At 35.8% G+C, this 20,868-nt stretch overlaps 1 protein-coding gene across 1 annotated transcript in view; it reads left to right on the top strand.

The window, feature by feature from the left end:
- Nucleotides 1–20,868, top strand: part of LOC138701730 (uncharacterized) — a 48,977-nt gene that overhangs the window by 26,887 nt on the left and 1,222 nt on the right. Inside the window, exons 2-3 of the mRNA XM_069828944.1 lie at nucleotides 4,063–4,337; nucleotides 9,988–10,086. Coding sequence (XP_069685045.1) covers nucleotides 4,068–4,337; nucleotides 9,988–10,086 — 369 coding nt within the window. The 5' untranslated portion in view covers nucleotides 4,063–4,067. The remainder of the gene's footprint in view (nucleotides 1–4,062; nucleotides 4,338–9,987; nucleotides 10,087–20,868) is intronic.

A 20,868-nucleotide genomic window follows, 5' to 3' on the forward strand; every position in this document is an offset into this window, starting at 1 on the left:
ATGTAACAACTTTATACAGGGTGTTAAAAAAGTATCCAATATTTTACGAAGTGCTAGTATGCATCAAAACAAGAAAATAATGTCTAATAAACATGGGTCCTACAACACGTACTTTCTGAGATCTGAACACTTGTTGGTAGGATGTGCTCAATGTGATGTCCATTCATGACAATGCATTCCTCTGCCCTTCGGTGTAAGGAATCACGCACTCATTCAAATTGACCTGGTTGTTCTTGATAACCAAAAGTCTAGGGAATTTAGGTTTGGGGAACGAACATGCCAAGGTGTGGGGCCTCCCCGATCAATCCAGCGGTCTTGAAACGTCAGCGTCAGGTATTCACGCACATTGCGGAGAAAATGTGCTGGTGTGCCATCATGCATGAACCACATCTGTAGTCTTTGCTGACATGGCACATACTCCAGCAAGGTAGGCAATACGTTAATTCTGATAACAAGCCCCAGTTAATTTCTGTGGTAGCACGTATGGCCCTTAATCTATCACCAAGAACGCCTGCTCATACGTTGATTGAGAATCGGTGCTGATGCCTTATATCTTCAACTGCATGGGGATTTTCATCAGCCAACATATACTTACTTACTTACTTACTAACTGGCTTTTAAGGAACCCGGAGGTTCATTGCCGGCCTCACATAAGCCCGCCATCGGTCCCTATCCTATGCAAGATTAATCCAGTCTCTACCATCATATCCCACCTCCCTCAAATCCATTTTAATATTATCTTCCCATCTATGTCTCGGCCTCCCTAAAGGTCTTTTTCCCTCCGGCCTCCCAACTAGCACTCTATATGCATTTCTTGATTCGCCCATACGTTCTACATGCCCTGCCCATCTCAAACGTCTGGATTTAATGTTCCTAATTATGTCAGGTGAAGAATACAATGCGTGCAGTTCTGTGTTGTGTAACTTTCTCCATTCTCCTGTTACTTCATCCCTCTTAGCCCCAAATATTTTCCTAAGCACCTTATTCTCAAACATCCTTAACCTATGTTCCTCTCTCAAAGTGAGAGTCCAAGTTTTACAACCATAAAGAACAACCGGTAATATAACTGTTTTATAAATTCTAACTTTCACATTTTTTGGCAGCAGACTGGATGATAATAATAAGAGGTATTTCCCATATGTATTCTGTGTTTAATTTCCTCCCGAAAATTCACAACACCATCTCTGCTGAAGCCTGCTCATATCTGAAACGAAATTTTTGTTTTCAGTATTCCTTTCGACGTATCAGTATTCCATCAACTACGGTATGATTATCTGGTAGTCTGCTGTATTGTAAGACAGAAAAATGCATTGCATAAATGAACGTCACATTGAGCACCTCCTATGAACAAGTGTTCAGATCTCAGAAAATATGTATTGTAGAACCCATGTTTATTAGACATTTTTTTCCTGTTTTGATGCATACTATCACCTCCTAAAATATTGGATATTTTTTTAACACCTTGTATATCTCGACACAATAATAAATGTGTTGGATACATGTGATAAGGATTTAGAAAATACAATTGCAATGGACAAGTAAGCAACGAAATCACGTCATGGGATACTATGGAATAAAAATATTAGACAAGAAACGAAAAATAAGCAGGCGTCCTACTTTGGTAGGCATACAGGAATCGACGCACTGTTTCGAGGTATCAGCGTTGTGGTAATAAGACAATTTTCTTGATAAATCTATTATACATTAAATTAACGATAAGCTAACGACAGATATCCACTCTGCGTTGATCCCGTTTCAGGTATCAACAAGTTACCTGCCTGAGTTTTTTTTTTTTTTTCCGGAATTTTCCCTCAACCCAGCAACAGCGAATACTGGGTAACTTTCTGCACTCGACCCTGGACTCATTTCGCTGACATTATCTTCATTTCATTCAGACACTAGATAACCCTAGCAGTCGATAAAGCATCGTAAAATAACCAATTTAAATAATTCATGAGTTACAGATGTACAATTTCTGTACGATTTTCTAAGCGTCTTAATATAGCGATATATTTCATTTTTTTGAAAACCAAGTTCTTCTGACAACTTACGAGTACCTTTTCTGAATTATGTTCCAAAACTCTGCGTGTATTCTGAATATTCCCTACCTTAATTGTTGTAAATGTTTAATGTCTCTTTCCCCAATATTAAAACGCTGGAACTATCATTGTATTGTACTACACGCTCACTAACGACACCTTCACCCTCGACTTCACATATTCTTCGATCCGTCCACCGTAGCGTTTTATAATCTTCGTTCCAGTAATGTTTTGGAAGGATTCTAATCTCAAACTTTATCACTTCCATTTTATATTCTTCGTATCATTGACGACGTCACGTGACAACATGCAATAATAACCATAGCGCTCTGTAAATTGCATTATCCAAATAAATAAAATCACTAACATCTTACAAAACACCAAACTTAAAAACTGATAATACAGGCCAGTCAAGTCAATTGATGCCCATAGGTGCAAGCACACGCTTTAGAGCTGAGAAGAGCCTGAGCGCTTTACAATGGAAAGAAATGAGACAGACGAAGGAGGTAGTATATGCCGCTTGGTCGAGCTATATTCATGGATGACCACTCTGGTTCAATGGATAAAGGGAGGAGAACTTATTAAAACTGTATTCATGTTAATTTTTAGATTTGTCTGAGAAGTATAAGTGCATTATAAGGATGTAAGTTTTAATTTTAATGCTGATTTTTCACAAGTTTGATTTTTTTTAATTCAAAGAGAATATTTTCTCAATTTTATTTTTATAGAAAAGTGAAATTTTCAGATATAGGCCCATTTATTTAGTAGTCTAACAGGTACTGAAACAATGTTTTCGTAAATCTAATATACCGTAAATACGTATTACTGAAGATAGTGTATAACAAATTTGGAAAATATTCACATGGAAAATGTTTTTAAGGACAACAATTAACAAAGCAACTACTGTTATATCATATACAAAAGATATATGCCCATGTGTTGTAAAAGTGTCAGCTCTATAGCTTCAGTAGGTTTCGAGAAAATGATTTAATATTCTGATGATAGGAAGTTGCACACCAATATCACCTTAAAAGCATAATGCGATAAGAGTTTTGTTATGTAATATTAATTACACTTAAAACATATACAGTACTTAGGTAACTTTGCTTTGTACTATAATTTTGTTTTGATTAGTTTATTGATTACTTTAATAAGGCTAAAGATACCATCAGTATCAATTTCAACTTACCATGTCATATTATTATTATTATTTTTTTTTTTTTGGATATCACTTTCTTTATGAATGATATCTTTCATCCACTTAGTACAGTATAGTTGTACTACTATGGAATTAATGTGAATATTCCTTCTTAACTCTTCATTATGTTATTAACGTTTAAAATACAACTGCAATATTAAGAAATTGGTGTTATTACTTTTGTTTTACAGACAATATTTTTATTTATTTAATACAGGGCTATAGAGTTTATCTTTAGCCGTGATAATGGCAACATGCAATATTCATAGTTTAGTGTGAACCAAGATACAAATAAACAAACAAACAGTGAGAAGAGTACGCAAATAGTTCATCTCAGCAAGAATGATGGAATATATATAACATGAAAGGAAGAGTAACAAATTTTACAGACAATATAGACAATATCAAACAGAAAGAAGCCATATAAAAATAACGACATAAAATTTCACGTTCCGTTTGAAGTTTGTGCACCACTGTTTTCTTAGTCCAACAAACTACTTATTCCTTCTTCCATACCTAGGGCTTGATGCCCGCGCACGACGTCAAGGTCAGAAGAATGCGCTTTCTTTGACAACACTGATATAGGCGATTATCTCGTGAAACGTACCTGCACGTGAGGGGAAGAAGAACGTCTACTGGAAAGCTTCCCTCTCTTGCTACGCTTCCACTTGTAGCTAGCTAGCTCACCCCCATCATACGGTTCTTACTACAGGCTACGGCGCATGAAAGCATTTGGTTTCACGAAATAACGAATGACCTTTCCTTAAGAGACGATGTAATAGTTTCAATAAAATTAAATAAATGGAACAAATAATGTGGTTGCAGTAACAATGCCTGGTAGAGTGTGGGCGCGCAGCGAGGATCGAACTCTGGAGTGGATGAGCATGCGAGAAGACCAGCTTGCCGGAGCCATCGGAGTCATGCGAGAATCCTTCTTCCCACACGAAAACATCTCCAAAGCTCTGAGGCTGAACGAGAGACCGCGCGCATCAGCGCAAACAGAACGTCTTGCCAGGACGGCTGCCAACGATGGCGCCTGCATAGTCGCTGTCGAGGTGGCGTCTGGTCGAGTCATCGGCGTCGCTTTCAACAAGATCCAGGTAAGCAGACCCGACCTAATATGTAGTCTAACGCTTTAGTCAATCAAAGACGGTATACTTCATTCGTTCATAGTTTTCTGCCTAAGGGTAGGTCCTTCACTGCAAACTCAGCATTCTCCAATCTTTCCTATTTTCTGCCTTCCTCTTTGTCTCCTCATATGGTCCATATCCATATATCTTAATGTATGTATGTATTTATTCACACTGCAAATGGGTAAATACCCGGTGGCAGTGGTAACTAATTACACTCAATAATTACAATTAATAATAAATTAATAATATTAATAATAAAACAATAGTAGCAATATATAATAATATTAACAAGGAACATCCTAAATTGAATGAATCACTTAATATAATATAGTTAATTAAAGTAAATCTAATTTATATCTCAACCCTAAGTTCGAACTTAAAACCACGAGTATACAATATGATATGTTTATACATGCACAAGTACCTTTCAGCACTACACTCATTTCGTTATCAATTCACTCACTCCATTGGAACTATGAAACATTTCACTGACACCATCCCGATTTCACTAACACTTCAAAAACATTTCACTGTTCAAATACTTTGCACAACCACTATAAACTATAGAACTTCACTGACACAAACACACTTCACTGACACAACACACTTCACAGACCCAACACACTTCTTCACTGATACAAAATTTCAAATAACAAAACATCAATTACACCCTCATTATTCCGTAGAATTGTACTTACTATATTAACCTCAAATCGCTACCTAGACCCCATTACAAGCAATTTAGGACGTTCACTATAACTCACACCCGTTCACTATAAATCTATCCCATTTCTCTGCCACTATAACTCTCAGAATTTACTTTTAAGCTCACTGCGCCTTCACTACAACACATTGCACACCCAATATAAGTCACTGGAGATTCACTATGTTTCTCTGCTTACTCACTATACTTGTAAAACCACAAAATAGTGTGCATAATGTATTACCCTCTATTAATAAAGTTCTTAAGCCTATTTTTAAATACATTTTTGGTTATTGGTAAAGCCTTTAGTAAGTCTGCAGGTAGAGCATTCCAGTCCCTGATAGTACGATTGAGAAAAGAAAACTTTCCAAAAAAAGAAAACTTTCCACTTAATGTCGTCTATCATCTGATATCTTCTTCTGTTCCGAACTCTTTTCCCGTTCACCATTCCTTCCAGTTCATCCTTCAGAAGCCAATTTCTTCTCAACCAGTGACCCAGCCAATTACTTTTTTTCTTTCTAATCATTTTCAGCATCATTATTTCTTCATCCACTCTTTCCAACACTGTTTCGTTTCTTACTCTGTCCATTTCACACACTCCATCCTTCTCCATATCCACATTTCAAATGCTTCTATTCGCTTATCTTCACTTCGTCGTAATGTCTATGGTTCTACCCCATATAATGCTACACTTCACACAAAGTACTTCACTAGTCTCTTCCTTAGTTCTTTCTCCAGAGGTCCGCAAAAGATGCTCCTTTTCTATTAAAAGCTTTCTTTGCCATTGCTATTCTTCTTTGACTTCTTGGCAGCAGCTCATGTTACTGCTTATAGTACTTACTTACAAATGGCGTTTAAGGAACCCGCAGGTTCATTGTCGCCCTCACATAAGACCGCCATCGGTCCCTATCCTGTGCAAGATCAATCCAGTCTCTATCATCATAATCCACCACCCTCAAATTAATTTCAATATTATCCTCCCATCTACGTCTTGGCCTCTCCAATAGTCTTTTTCCCTCTGACTTCCCAACTAACACTCTATATGCATTTCTGGATTTGCCCATACGTGCTACATGCCCTGCCCACCTCAAACGTCTGGATTTAATGTTCCTAATTATGTCAGATGAAGCATATACTGCATGCAGTTCTGCGTTGTGTAACTTTCTCCATTCTCCTGTAACTTCATCCCTTTCAGCCCCAAATATTTTCCTGAGAACCTTATTCTCAAACACCCTTAACCTCTATTCCTCTCTCAAAGTGAGAGTCCAAGAATATAGTACACCCCAAGTATTTGAAGCTCTCCACTTGCTCTACTGCTCATTTACAATATGCAAGTTTACCTTCTTTACTTTTCTTTCTATGACCAAGGTATTCGTCTTGTTGGTATGTATATCCAACCCATACTGCTCACAAATGTCATTTAGCTTCAGTAGCATATCCTTAGTATCATCTCCTCTTCTGTTAACAAAGCCATATCATCAGCAAATCTTAAACACTTTATTCACTCTACTGTCACTCCTCCCATGTTCTGAAAACACTTTTTCACTAATCCTCCAAGTGATATTGAACAGGGTAGGTGATATAGGACATCCTTGTCGTACTCCTCTCCCCATTTCACTTCCTTCTGACATTTCTTCTCCTATCCTGACTTCGACTCGCTGTTTCATAATTGAAGGTTACTGAACAGCCTCCTCTATTTTCCAATCCACGCCAATTTTCTTCAGGATCTCCATCAGTTTATTCCTATCCACTATATAGATCCATATTGTCTATCATTTGGTACTTGTTTCGCCCCGATTTTTTTTTTTTCACGTTTACCATTCCTCCCAGTCCATCTTTCAGTAGCTAGTTTCTTAGCCGGTGACCCAGCGAACTCTTTTTTCTATTCCAATATTATTCTTCCTTCACCCATTCTTTACAACACAGCTACGTTTCTTATTCTGTCTGTCCATAACACACGCTCTAACCTTCTGCATATCCACAATTCGAATACTTCTAGTAATTTTTCTCCCTTTCGTCGTAATGTTCATGTTTCTGCCCCATATAATGCCACACTCCACGACCAGTTGCGTAAATCAAAGAAAAATTGTCCTAACTCCCAAATCGTAAGATATGGATGAAAAACGAATTGGAATTTTTAAAAAGGTCGCATTTATTAACATTTTATTTCACTCGCAGAATGTCCGGATCCGTCTTTTACGGTTTAACCGTAGAAAGCGATTGAAAGTCTGTAAAATTAGAACAAGTATTACACGTTTTTCGGTTATTTTTTAAACGATGTACACTTTATTTTGACAATAGAATTACAATTTTCAGATAAATAAGTCTTCGGTCTTTAACTTACAATTTAACATGTTCCTTCTCATCACTGGAATTCTCTGTCGCCTGAAATCAAGGGCTACCTAACCTCGAAATCTTTTTAATTTATTGTACGTTAGGAAACTGTCTCCTGAGTCTCCTGACGAGTTTCCAAACTAACTTACTGCTATGACAAGTGCTGTATGTTTCCACGTATTTCCTACATTTAGGTATTCTAATGATATTTATTTTATGTTTTTCGTTTTATTATTTTCGCCTAAAATATCTGCCATATTATGATATTTATTTTCTGCTCGACCATGCCGAAATGTACTAATTATACATCTGGTAGCAGTCCTTTAATGCATGTCATTAAAGTACACCTACTCATTAAAGTACAGGTGTTCAGCCAATGATAACTCAGCTTACATGTGTTCAGTATATGACAAGTCAGCTTTGTACCGTTATAAAACCGCAAGTATCGATTATTCTCTGATATGCAATCGAAAGAGAATTAGCGAAAAGTCACGGAGGCTGGAAATCCAATACTGTCGCAGAAGATTATGTTCTGTTACTATAATAATTAGTGTTAATTGTAAATAATATTCAAATAAATTCAATTTGTCATCTCGTTTTTCAATATCGAATTCAATAATCAAGGTTATAATATTATAATATTATCAAGTTTAACGGGACTACGTCAAGGTCAATGACATTATTGTTCCTCGGAAAAAAAATCAATACTTTCGCGTCTGCGCACATCTCACAATTCACGACCTAGAACAAGGTCACTTCCGATCTTGTCAGTTACAAATAAAATGTATACACCTGAATGCCGGTAATTTCAAGTTAGAAATATGGTCGAGCATAAAAAGTCGTATGAAACTTGCCTATAATGGTAATTAAGAAGCTCGTATGAAAATTATGAAACTCGCTTGCGCTCGTTTCATAAATATCCATACTCGATTCTTAATTACTATCATTATAGGCTCGTTGCATAATGTACTATTATGCTCGACCATGCCGAAATGTAGTAATTATACACCTGGTATCAGTACTTTAATGCATGTCATTAAAGTACACCTATTCATTAAAGTTCAGGTTTTCGATTATTCTCGAATATGCAATCGAAAGATAACGAGGGAAACGTCACGGAGGCTGGAAATCCAATACTGTCGCAGAAGGTTATGTTCTGTTACTATAATAATTAGCGTTAAATGTAAATAATATTCAAATAAATTCAATTTGTCATCTCGTTTTTCAATTCTAAATCAATTTCCAGGTTATACATTCTCCGCATTACATCAAGGTCAATGACATTATTGTTCCTCGGAAAAAAATCAATACTTTCGCATCTGCGCACATCTCACAATTCAAGAGCTATGAACAAGGTCACTTCCGATCTTGTCAGATACAAATAAAATGTATACTTCTGAATAATTTAAAGTTAGAAATATGGTCGAGCATAAAAAGTCGTATGAAACTTGCCTATAATGGTAATTAAGACGCTCGTATGAAAATTATGAAACGAGCGCAAGCGAGTTTCATAAACAAACATACTTGCGTCTTAATTACTGTCATTATAGGCTCGTTGCATAATGTACTATTATGTTTTTCGTTTCATTCTTTCCCCTACAATGTCTGTCATGTTATGATATTTATTTTATGTTTTTTGTTTCATTATTTTTTCCTACCATGCCTGCCATGTTATGATATTTATTTTATGTTTTTCTTTTCATTATTTTTCGCTATAATGTTTGTCCTGTTATGTCTACCGTGTAAGAACTCGTACCACTTATAATTTATGTACAGAGATGTGTTGGCGACCCATCACTAAATACGAGTTGTAGAATAAATATCATTATAATTGTGTGTGTTTTATGTGTGTGTGTGTACATGCGTGCACCTGAAAATTGGTTTATTGTATGCTTTGTACCTCAATATATTTTTAATAGTATGCATACTGTTTCATATTTCTATATAATGTATATGTCTCACTCATTTTGATTTACCATTTACATTTTATTATGCTTTTTTTCTTTCTTTCTATATGTTATATATATATATATATGTCTCATTTGTACTGACTTACTATTATTATTATTATTATTATTATTATTATTATTATATCCTTCAATTTTTGGGTTACTATTATATTTATACTGTAATGTTCTTTGTGTCGAAGTTTTACTCCTGGTTGTATGTCAGAAAAAATCCTATGTCCTTAACTCTTCCAGATTAAATAAAACCATTATTGTTATGATTATTATTAGGCCCTTTTATTATTATTATTATTATTATTATTATTATTACTATGCTACAGGCTTTCAATTATTACCGATTGGTTAATAGCATCCAAAGATGGAGTTGTGTCAGTGTTACGCGAAAATCTGTCCGTTTCATTCTAATGACCCCAAATAATGTTATGCATGCGTACAACGTTTTATATATTATGAAGATGAATTCTTAAAATCGCTATTGAGTTTTAGCTGTGAGCTAACTGTGTTTTGTATGGATTTGCAAATTCGTTTTCCATTTACTAGCATACTTACAGTACGGTAAGCATAGTGTAACAAATGTGACAGAAAGATCATATTTATTCTTAATATTCGACAGGTTCCAACTCCACCTGGCGAGAAAAATCCTTTGGAGAAGCTACGAGAAGAGCAAGATCATGATCCATCCTTCGTAGAAGTCATTAATTATCTAACAAAGGTCAGTATGAAATTTCACTTTATACATAATATTTAACGAAAAATGATTAATGCTTGAGGGCCATAGTCGTATACTACACATTAGAAATAAATTGAGAAGAAGAGCGAGGCGCAGGGGCGGCTTTCGAAGAGGGGCTGCGGAGCTGCAGCACCCCCAGACATTTGTGGCTCTTGTTTCGTTTTATGTTGTGAAATACAGTTATTATACAGACTCTATTTAGCGGCTCGATTTTTTTTTATTTCGCTCTCATTGACATCCACGCAATCGTTAGTGAAGTCACATCCTCCCCTGGTGCTGCCAGAGCGAAGTCAGAGACAAGGATTATGAGTGAAGCCACTTCCTCCCCTGGAGCTGCCAGTCTCGTCTCGGATGCTTTGCGCGTTAGTTTTACCCCTTCCCCTGCTGCCTCTGGCCATAAATCCAGTTTTTCCAGGAGCTGCAAAGTTTGCAGCAGCTTGTCAGTAGCGCGCAGTTTTAAATACATTTTCTTTAATGTTGTGAGTATAACAAGTGCAACAATGTTTAATTCTGTACAATATTTACAGTCTATTCAGTTCAGCACCTTAACAATTCAGGAGAAATGTGAAATTAAGTGCCCATTAGTTGAATCTCATAATGGAAAGAGCCGCTAAACATATTTTTTGCTGATTTATCCAGTATCCCTGCTTTCTTCTCTCGATCTCCACTCAGTCTGTATTAGATTAATGTGTTTCAAAGACAATTCCATCAGCTGGGGCAACAAGATGGAGTTTTAAAATAAGAACAGTAAATGTTGTTCATGAGAAGATGGAGCCATTGCTAGAATGTTTTCAAACCATAATGGAATCTGAAACATCTAACAACATCACAAGAAATGAGGCAAGCGCCCTGGTGTGTACTCTTGGAGATCCTGAATTCAATTTCTGACTCAGTTTTTTTTTTCATTTATTGATGTATCATGTAGATATATTATATGTATGTATGTATTTATTCACACTGCAATGGATATATACCCGGTGGCAGTGATAACTAATTATACTCAATAATGACAATAATAAACTTATTAATTAAAAATGCAATTAATAATAATACTAATAATTAATACTAACAATAATTTATATACAACCAACTACAACAACTAAGGCCCAAATCTGGATACAAAAAATTAAATTATGGTTTATTTAACGACACTCACAACTGCAGGAGTTATATCAGCGTCGACGGCGTGCCGGAATTTTGTCTCGCAGGATTCTTTTAAATGCCAGTAAATCTACTGACATGAGCCTGTCTCATTTAAACTCAATTAAATGCCATCGACCTGAGCCGGGATCGAACCCGCAACCGACTATGCTACAGAGGCTGACTCCGCATATCAAGCTTTGTTAATGCCATACAGGCAATACGAAACAGTGCATAGTTGAGCAGCGAGATCTGTGAAAATGAAAACCCTAAAAAGCGTCCTAAGTTCGAAGGGATTTAGACAAGGGTTGCGGCAGCCAAGGAAGTGTGTGAACTCATTATCACACAAGTAACATCGATTCCAGTTCATTCTTCTGTGTCAAGAAAAATTTGAATGCTACAAAAGCTCATTTCCTGAAAATGACCTAAATGTATGTGCGAAGCTTTTTCTAATGTTCGATAAAGACAAACTAAAACCGTAACTCACTGTGTTGTATCAGAGATAAGAATTCAGAAATATCAGTGACGCAGTCAAGCTCTTGCAGTTTCTTTTATCTGAGAACTTGCACGCCTCATTTTCAGAAGTTTGAAACTACTACGCATAGCTATCACTATACCAATGACAACTTCTGAACCAGAACGTTGCTTTTCGTGTTTGAAAAGAGTGAAATCCTATCTTAGAAATACGATGAAAGAAGAGAGACTAACCGCATTAGCTATGTTTTCCATTGTAAAGAATATGTTAAACGACATATCGGATTTTAATAAGAGGATGATTCAAAAGTTTGCAACCTACAAGACAAGGCGCATGGAACTAATCTTTAAATAAGGTAAGTTGCATGGTTTATTTTAGTATGCAGCCCCCCTGAATTCAATATCCACGAGCCGCCACTGGCGAGAAGCGAGGTATGTTTATACAGGCCTATAATACGAATTAGTAGTTCATAAAAGAAAACTCTAATTCCACAACGAAAAGTGTTATACACGCATACACCTCACACAGCACCGACATCAGTGCAGGGGGCAGGCTAAAGCTACTCTTACGGATATATAAAAACAGGTTTGTATCATACAAGCGTCGATTTCACTACTTCCCCTCTCTGACGCGCTGGACAGGAGCTGATGAAGCAATTTTCTATCCTGCTGAATAAGGGTGATCGCGAGTTCCCAAAGCGAATTTGATCATGATGGAGTGTTTCATTATTTTTGAAAACTGAAAATGGGGAAATTCACAATGTGTTATACGCAAAAAATAATCATTTGCGGATAATATAATTTATAGCGACGTTATGATTTGTTCCACGCCGATAAATACAAATACAGTATATATTTGGCAATGCAAAATAGAAATCATTGATTGAAGCAAGTGATATATTAAAGCAGCCATGTCAATCAGTACTTGCTGTAGCAATTTTCTCGCTTTAGCCAGTCTTTGCTCACAGGTGGCACACGTCGCTTCCCCTCCCGCGACTGTAAGGCCCGTTACACACTTGAAGACAACCAATGAGTTAGATACTACCTAAGGCCCGTAACACACTTGAAGAGTTTTCGCTAGCGAGAAATGTGTTGCGAGAAAGAGGCGAAGAGCCTCCTCCACACATCGGCGAGTTCTCGCTATAACAGATCACACCTCGCTATGATCATCTATGCACTGCCTCCATGCAGAAAGCATTTTTCTGATTATAGTAATGACTCGTTGGGGGAAATATTATAGGTTATGTATTTACGTAAATTGTCGTACTTAAATATAAAACCTGTAAGTATATTGTCGTACTTTACAAATTACCTATGAACGCTATGTTGAATCTGAGTATTCAGGTGATGAGGAAATGGAGTTATATGAACATATTTTGTTAATGAAAAGAAAAAGTAGGCCTAAAATTAAAGCCAGAAATATGTGAAAATCACATTGTATCTTACGAAAATAAGGGCGAGTTTTGGACACTGGTTTTGATTTGAATTATGATACGTTTAGGCGTTATTTCAGGTTGAATGGGCCACAGTTTTTTGCCATTCATGATATGATAGAGGGTTCTTTGCTATGTTCTGATTAAAATTATGTGAACTGTTAAGACATAGATACATTATTTCAAATATTTAATTAATACTATTAAATCTCATCAAAATAAAATGTAGCCCTATTTATTTTCAGATAATCTGATATTTGTCTCCAGATTTCTTCTTTAAGTTTCGTGTTTTTATAGTTTTCATCCCGTGTATCATATAAATAGGCGTACGGGTGACATCGTTCAAGTTCGATAAGTTTCTGACTGCAATTATCACTCATCTTTCCTCGTTTTCAAATAAAAACAATACAATTCATCGCCACCTGTGATATCCTTTTCTACATTCAATCGTCATAAAGAGTATAAATGTCAAACATCTTTGATAAATGTGTCAAGAAAATTCGCTGAGCTACCGATTCCAGTTAGAAACTCGCGCGAGGCTTTTGCCTCGAGGAGAATCTCTTCCAGTGTGTGGACGTCCATTTGAATCCATGTTATCAATTTTTTAATTTTCTCGCAACACATTTCTCGCTGGCGAAAACTCTGCAAGTGTGTTACGGGCCTTAGGCCTTAGGTCCGTAACATACTTGCAGAGTTTTCGCCAGCGAGAAATGTGTTGCTAGAAAGAGGCGAAGAGCCTTCCTCCACACACTTGGCGAGTTCTCGCTATCACAGAACACACCTCGCTATATAATCATCTATGCATGCCTTCATGCAGAAAGCATTTTTCTGATTATAGTAATGACTCGTTGGGGGAAATATTATAGGTTATGTATTTATGTATATTGTCGTACTTAAATATATAACCTGCAAGTACATTGTCATACTTAACAAATTACGTACGAACGCTATGTTGAATCTGAGTATTGAGATGATAAGAAAATGGAGTTACATGAACATATTTTGTTAATGAAAAGAAAAGGTAGGCCTAAAATTAAAGCCAGAAATATCTGAAAATCACATTGTATCTTAGGAAAATAAGGGCGAGTTTTGGACACTCGTTTCGATTTGAATGATGATACGTTTAGGTGTTATTTCAGGTTCAATGGACCTCAGTTTTTTGCCATTCATGATATGATAGAGGATTCTTTGCTATGTTCTGATTAAAATTATGGGTGAATGTTACTTATGTCCCGCCCACTATAGGAGACAGGCCAGTTTTACAGTAATCCTAAACATCTTTAAAAACCTAAACTAACCTAAGTGCGTCGGTGTCTATTCCAAAATCGGCGGAAGTCGCTCAACGCTCGTTTGACCAATATTCGTTCAGTGGGCGGTGGATACTCTACATTGACCAAATTATGTAAACTGTTAAGACATATACATAGATACATTATTTCAAATGTTTAATTATTAATACTATTAAATCTCATAAAAATAAAATGTAGCCCTATTTATTTTCAGATAATCTTATATTTGTCTCCAGATTTCTTCTTTAAGTTTCGTGCTTTTATAGTTTTGATCCCGTGTATCATATAAACAGGCCTACGGATGACATCATACAAGTTCGATAAGTTTCTGACTGCAATTATCAGCCATCTTTCCTTATTTTCAAATAAAAACAATACAATTCATCGCCCCCTGTGATATATTTTTCTATATTCAATCGTCATAAAGAGTATAAATGTCAAACATCTTTGATAAATGTGTCAAAAAAATTCGCTGAGCTACAGATTCCAGCGAGAAACTCGCGTGAGGTTTTGCCTCGAACGAGAATCTCTTCCAGTGTGTGGACGTCCATTTGAATCCATGTTACCAATTTTTTAATTTTCTCGCAACACATTTCTCGCTGGCGAAAACTCTGCAAGTGTGTTACGGGCCTAACTCGTTGAAGACAACGAGAAATGTGTTGCTAGAAAGAGGCGAAGAGCTTTCCTCCACATACTTAGCGAGTTCTCGCTATCACAGATCACACCTCGCTATGATCATCTATGCACTGCCTTCATGCAGAGAGTATTTTTCTGATTATAGTAATCACTCGTTGGGGGAAATATTACAGGTTATGCATTTACGTATATTGTCGTACTTAAATATATAACCTGTAAGCATATTGTCGTACTTTACAAATTATGTACGAACGCTATGTTGAATCTGAGTATTGAGATGATGAGGAAATGGAGTTATATGAACATATTTTGTTAATGAAAAGAAAAAGTAGGCCTAAAATTAAAGCCAGAAATATCTGGAAATCACATTGTGTCTTACGAAGATAAGGGCGAGTTTCGGTCACTGATTTCGATTTGGATGACGATACGTTTAGGCGTTATTTCAGGTTGAATAGACCTCAGTTCTTTGGAATTCATGATATGATAGAGGATGCATAGATACATTATTTCAAATGTTATAATTAATACTATTAAATCTCATCAAAATAAAATATAGCCCTATTTATTTTCAGATCATCGGATATTTGTCTCCGGATTTCTTCTTTAAGTTTCGTGTTTTTATAGTTTTCATCCCGTGTATCATATAAATAGGATTACGAGTGACAATCGTGCAATTATCAGCCATCTTTCAATAAAATTGTCAATAAAACCAACACAATTCAACGCCACCTGTGATATTACTTCTTCATCTTGTTCTATATTCAATCGTCATAAAGAGTATAAATGTCAAACAACTTTGATAAATGTGTCAAGAAAATTCGCTGAGCTACCGATTTGAGCGAGAAACTCCATTTCAATCCATGTTATCAAACTTTGAATTTTCTCGCAACACATTTCTCGCTAGCGAGATCTCTTCGAGTGTGTAACGGGCCTAAGAGGGGCAGCAAAGGTCTTGTATAGTAGGGATGAGTGCACATGCATTTCAGTGTTTAAACCAATGTCCCGAAAACTTGCAATTAGAACTTAAGGCTGGTTCACAATAAACCGGGAACGGAAACGAGAACGAGAACGGAAATATTGTTAAAGTAAATATATTTAAATTAGAGCATTCTCAATTAACTATTGTGAATGCTCACATTTAAATACATTTATTTTAACATTTCCGTTCTCGTTGTCGTTTCCGTTCCCGGTTTATTGTGAACCAGCCTTTATTCGTCTCGCGTGTCACAGAAAACAATAACAACAATACAAGGAGAAGGGTTTTGTTACCTTTTACCAATCAATCATTCCCGCTTCTTTTAGTTACCGTACGTAACTTTGCTGCAGAGATAATTTCAATTTTTTGGAAGCGCACACATGTGAACAGTTTTTTTCCCAGAATGAATATAATTAAAACTAAACAGACATCCCGTTCGACAGATAATCATAATTTCACGTCCACAATTAAAGTTGCTAAAAGTATATATCTACAGTAACGCCGCGCATATTGACGTGTATCCATTTGAACCTCTGCCTACATTTAAAATCCAATAATTACATCATTGTTGCAAACAAACAGCATCCTACTGAAGCAACAACAATTTAATGATTTATAGCTAAAAAACTTAATTTATACCTGGAAACCACATAAAGTAAAAAATAGCACCGTCTAGTGCAGACCTGAATTATTTTTTATATGGGCCCTAAATGTAAATGTATTTATTTTACTAATAATTGCAACATAAAATATAATATATACAGATAAAACTTTAGCATACCCCTGAAAGAGTAGAACTCGTGCTTAAGGGCGGATTCCTGAATTTAAATTAAGAACTATATAATACAATTGTTTTATGCCTACTACACAATAAGAATATATAAATTTAAATTTACAATTTATTATCTATACTAATAATAAATCTGTAGCCGAAATTTTTCTGGCAATTTTCGATTTTCCAAAAATAATTGGTCCTAACATATATAATTAACCACCCTGAAACCGAAAATCGCATTTTTGAAATTTTTGTTTGTATGTCTGTCTGTATGTTTGTTACCTTTTCACACGATAATGGCTGAACCGATTTATATGAAAATTGGAATATAAATTAAGTTCGTTGTAACTTAGATTTTAGGCTATATGGCATTCAAAATACTTTATTTAAAAGGGTGGTTATAAGGGGGCCTGAATTAAATAAATCGAAATATCTCGCTTATTATTGATTTTTGTTAAAAATGTTACATAACAAAAGTTTCTTTAAAAATGATTGCCGATAAGTTTTATTCTTTACAAAATTTTGATAGGACTGATATTTAATGAGATAAATGAGTTTTAAAATTAAAATAACGCCATCTAAGACGGTGCAATGAATTAAGAACAAATGACTTCTTCTATAAGGGGCCTTGGACAACAACAATCGAAACAGGGGCCTTGGACATAAAAAATCGAAAGCTATTAAACATAGCCTACAGACAATGTTTCTGTGTTTGTATGAAGTAATATCAGAAGCTAAATTAACCGATTTGTATAATTAATTGTTATTTCACCATTGGAAAGTGTAGTTTCTCTAGATGGACATAATGCTATAATGTTATTACAGTAACGTCTGAGTAAATCGAGGACAGGTAAGATTAAAATAGCTTCTTATGCACAGAAAATTTGATGGGCTATTTTGTACATTCGTTCTCTGTATTTCTTAAATTAATATTTATGTACACTCATTTTAATCTCAGAGAATTAACAAACAACGAGAGTGTATTGATTCAGTATGCAGTAATAGTACGTTAGCTTAGCAGTTCATTATTTTATAATTCAAATTTTAACTATGCTCAATTGAATCGTGTTAAAATACATAAAATATATATGCAATAAATGCAATGCAAAAAAAATGGGTAATGAGCGAAGCAGATTATCTTGCGCTGTTGTAAAAGTTGTTCCCCGGATCAAACGTCCTATTTTAATTATGTAATTACTTTATATTTATTTCTAACAGGTGCAGCGGAGCGCACGGGTACGGCTAGTTATTTATAAACATCTATACATGACAGGCTACGGCGGGACATCACATTCTTAGTCATAACATGGCCAACATTGAATAAGTTTATTTGTAAATGCACGTTGAACATGAGTTTAATCCCATATCCCATATAGATGATCATTCCTATGTTAAAATCGGTTGCACTTTGAAGAGAACAACCGCCAGGATCGCCACCCGTCCGTCCTAAACGAACACTGAGAGGGCAGTACAATCGCTAATGCAATTCAAATGGGATTTATGACGTGACTCCTTATGTAACAACTAGATGGCAGCATAGTAAACCTGACAAAAGTTGTTACCGTCAAAGCCTATAACGCCGAGCAAACTGGGTATATATGATCTAGGATTTAATATAGTAATTCCTTTGTTTCTTTATAACTTTTAACATGTATTTATATGAGGTGATTGTCAAGAGGGCCATGCCTAGACCATGATAATCACGTGGTTCCAATTCGTGCTGAAGCATGTCTTTCTCGTTAACCACGCTTAGTGCAATGTGATGCAATAATAGTTTTATTCAGAATTTCAAAGCATGGCATTTTCGAAATTCATATATACGATCATTTGTTTTTGTATATTTTTCCCCACTAGGTGTGCGCCTAGATCATATATGTAACAGATATGTCGGGCTTATAGGCTTTGAGGTTAACAACTTTTGTCAGGTTTACTACGCTGCCATCTAGTTATTACATAAGGAGTCACGTCATAATTCCCATTTGAATTGCATTAGCGACTGTGCTGCCATCTCGTGATCGTTTACGGCGGACGGATGGCGATCCTGGCGGTTGTTCTCTTCAAAGTGCTGCCGATTTTAATCTAGCGAGGAGTTATCTGTTACATATATGATCTAGGGTGTGCGTTAGTAGGCCTATACCACTACGTAGCAACGGTTAGCATGCCTTGCCGTGAAACGAGCGGGCCTGGGTTCAAATTCTGATTGAGACAAGTTACCTGGTTTGGTTTTTACGAGGTTTCCTCCCTCAACCACTTGAAGCAAAATTGCTAGGTAGCCTTCGGGGTTGGACCTCGAAATGATTTCGCCTTCATTAATTCTGTGGCCGGGAGGAAAAAGGTCTTAACTCAATTTTTTGTGAAAATGAGATTTTTATATATTCTGAAAGTGGAAACAATTCTTTAGAATCTGGTAAAACGGTTAAAGTCAAATAAGACTCCTGACTGGATTTATAGAGCATTACCAAATATCTTAAGTACTTTTTGAATCGAGCACACACTGAATAAAGGACTTAAAAACATGTAATACTTTATTCCTTACAAACCATCACATGTTTACTTTCCATGCTTCCTTATTAAAAAGGTCTAACTTGTATTTTAGACATTTTATCACATATTGATACGCTTTCCTTTTAAAACTTTAAGTACCAAGGTAAAGAGTCCTATAATTGTTAAAGACCTATTTTGCATTCCTAATAATTTACATTCCTCATTTATTTTGACATGAAAAATGTCTTATGTTTAAATAGTCCCTTCTACTCAGTTTGGTTTCTAGTCCTAAAAGAGCTTAAGTGCGGCTATTTTTGGAAATAATAAAAAAAATTGTTAAATGAGCAACATTACCTATTTTAGAATAAATATAAACAAATAATATCCAGGAAAAACATCTTAATTAAAAAAACTATAATTGACACCAATTTCAATCTTTCTACTGCTCTCCTGAAAAGTAAGTTATAAAATTTTTACTTAAGACCTTTTTCCTCGCGGCCACAGACTTTAATTTTAAGATATTTCTCTATCTACATTAATGACGTATCAAAGAACTTACAGTATTGCCGATATCACCTCTATGCCGACGACCTACAACTTTACATACATTCCAGACCCAATATGATCAATGAATCGATTGACAAGTTAAATTGTGACCTAGCCACTGTCTCCACTTGGGCGGCCAATTTCGGACTCGCACTTAATCCAAGTAAGACTCAAGCCATAATTATTGGACATAAGCGTTTAGTTAACTCCCTTAATAACAGTAATCTTTCAGTTGTTACCCTTAACAACACGCTAATCCCTTATTCATCTGTCGTAAAAAATCTTGGCTTCTTTTTTGATAATAATCTAAGTTGGAATTTTCAAGTTAAAGAAACGATAACAAAATCTGTTCCTCCATTCACTCTTTGAGTCGCTTGAGAAACTTCTTGCCCCAGCAACTAAAACTTATCCTAGTACAAACCCTAGTAATGCCGCACTTCGATTATTGTGACGTTTTGTTAAGTGACCTAAGTTCTGAACTGTCAGTCAAGTTACAGCGAGCTCAGAATATGTGCGTCAGATACGTGTGCAACATCCGACGATATGATCACATATCACCGTCCTTCGCAAGTCTCTCGTGGCTCCGACTTAAAGAACGCAGAACTTTACACTCTTTGTCTTTACTCTTTCGAATTCTGCACACCTCAACATCAAATTACTTTTCGTCTCGTTTCTCTTATCTATACTCTAACCACGACGTAAATACCAGATCACTTATCTGTGGCACGCTAAATATACCTCTTCATAGAACATCTTGTTATTCCTCATCTTTTACAATATCCACCTCGCGTCAATGGAATTCCTTGTCACAAAGTATTAGGGGCTGCAAGACAACAAACACCTTTAAGAACAGCTTAAAAGATAACCTTATTAGCATTTCACTCCAATCATACTGATGTTAACTATCACTGACTACACTGTTACTTTTTTCTTTAGACATCATCCTGATTGTGCTGTATTTTCAAAATTGTCTCATAATAATCTCTTTCTATTATCTAATATCATTTGAAA

Source organism: Periplaneta americana, chromosome 6, assembly GCF_040183065.1.
Source record: "Periplaneta americana isolate PAMFEO1 chromosome 6, P.americana_PAMFEO1_priV1, whole genome shotgun sequence".
Classification (NCBI taxonomy): Eukaryota; Metazoa; Arthropoda; class Insecta; order Blattodea; family Blattidae; genus Periplaneta; species Periplaneta americana.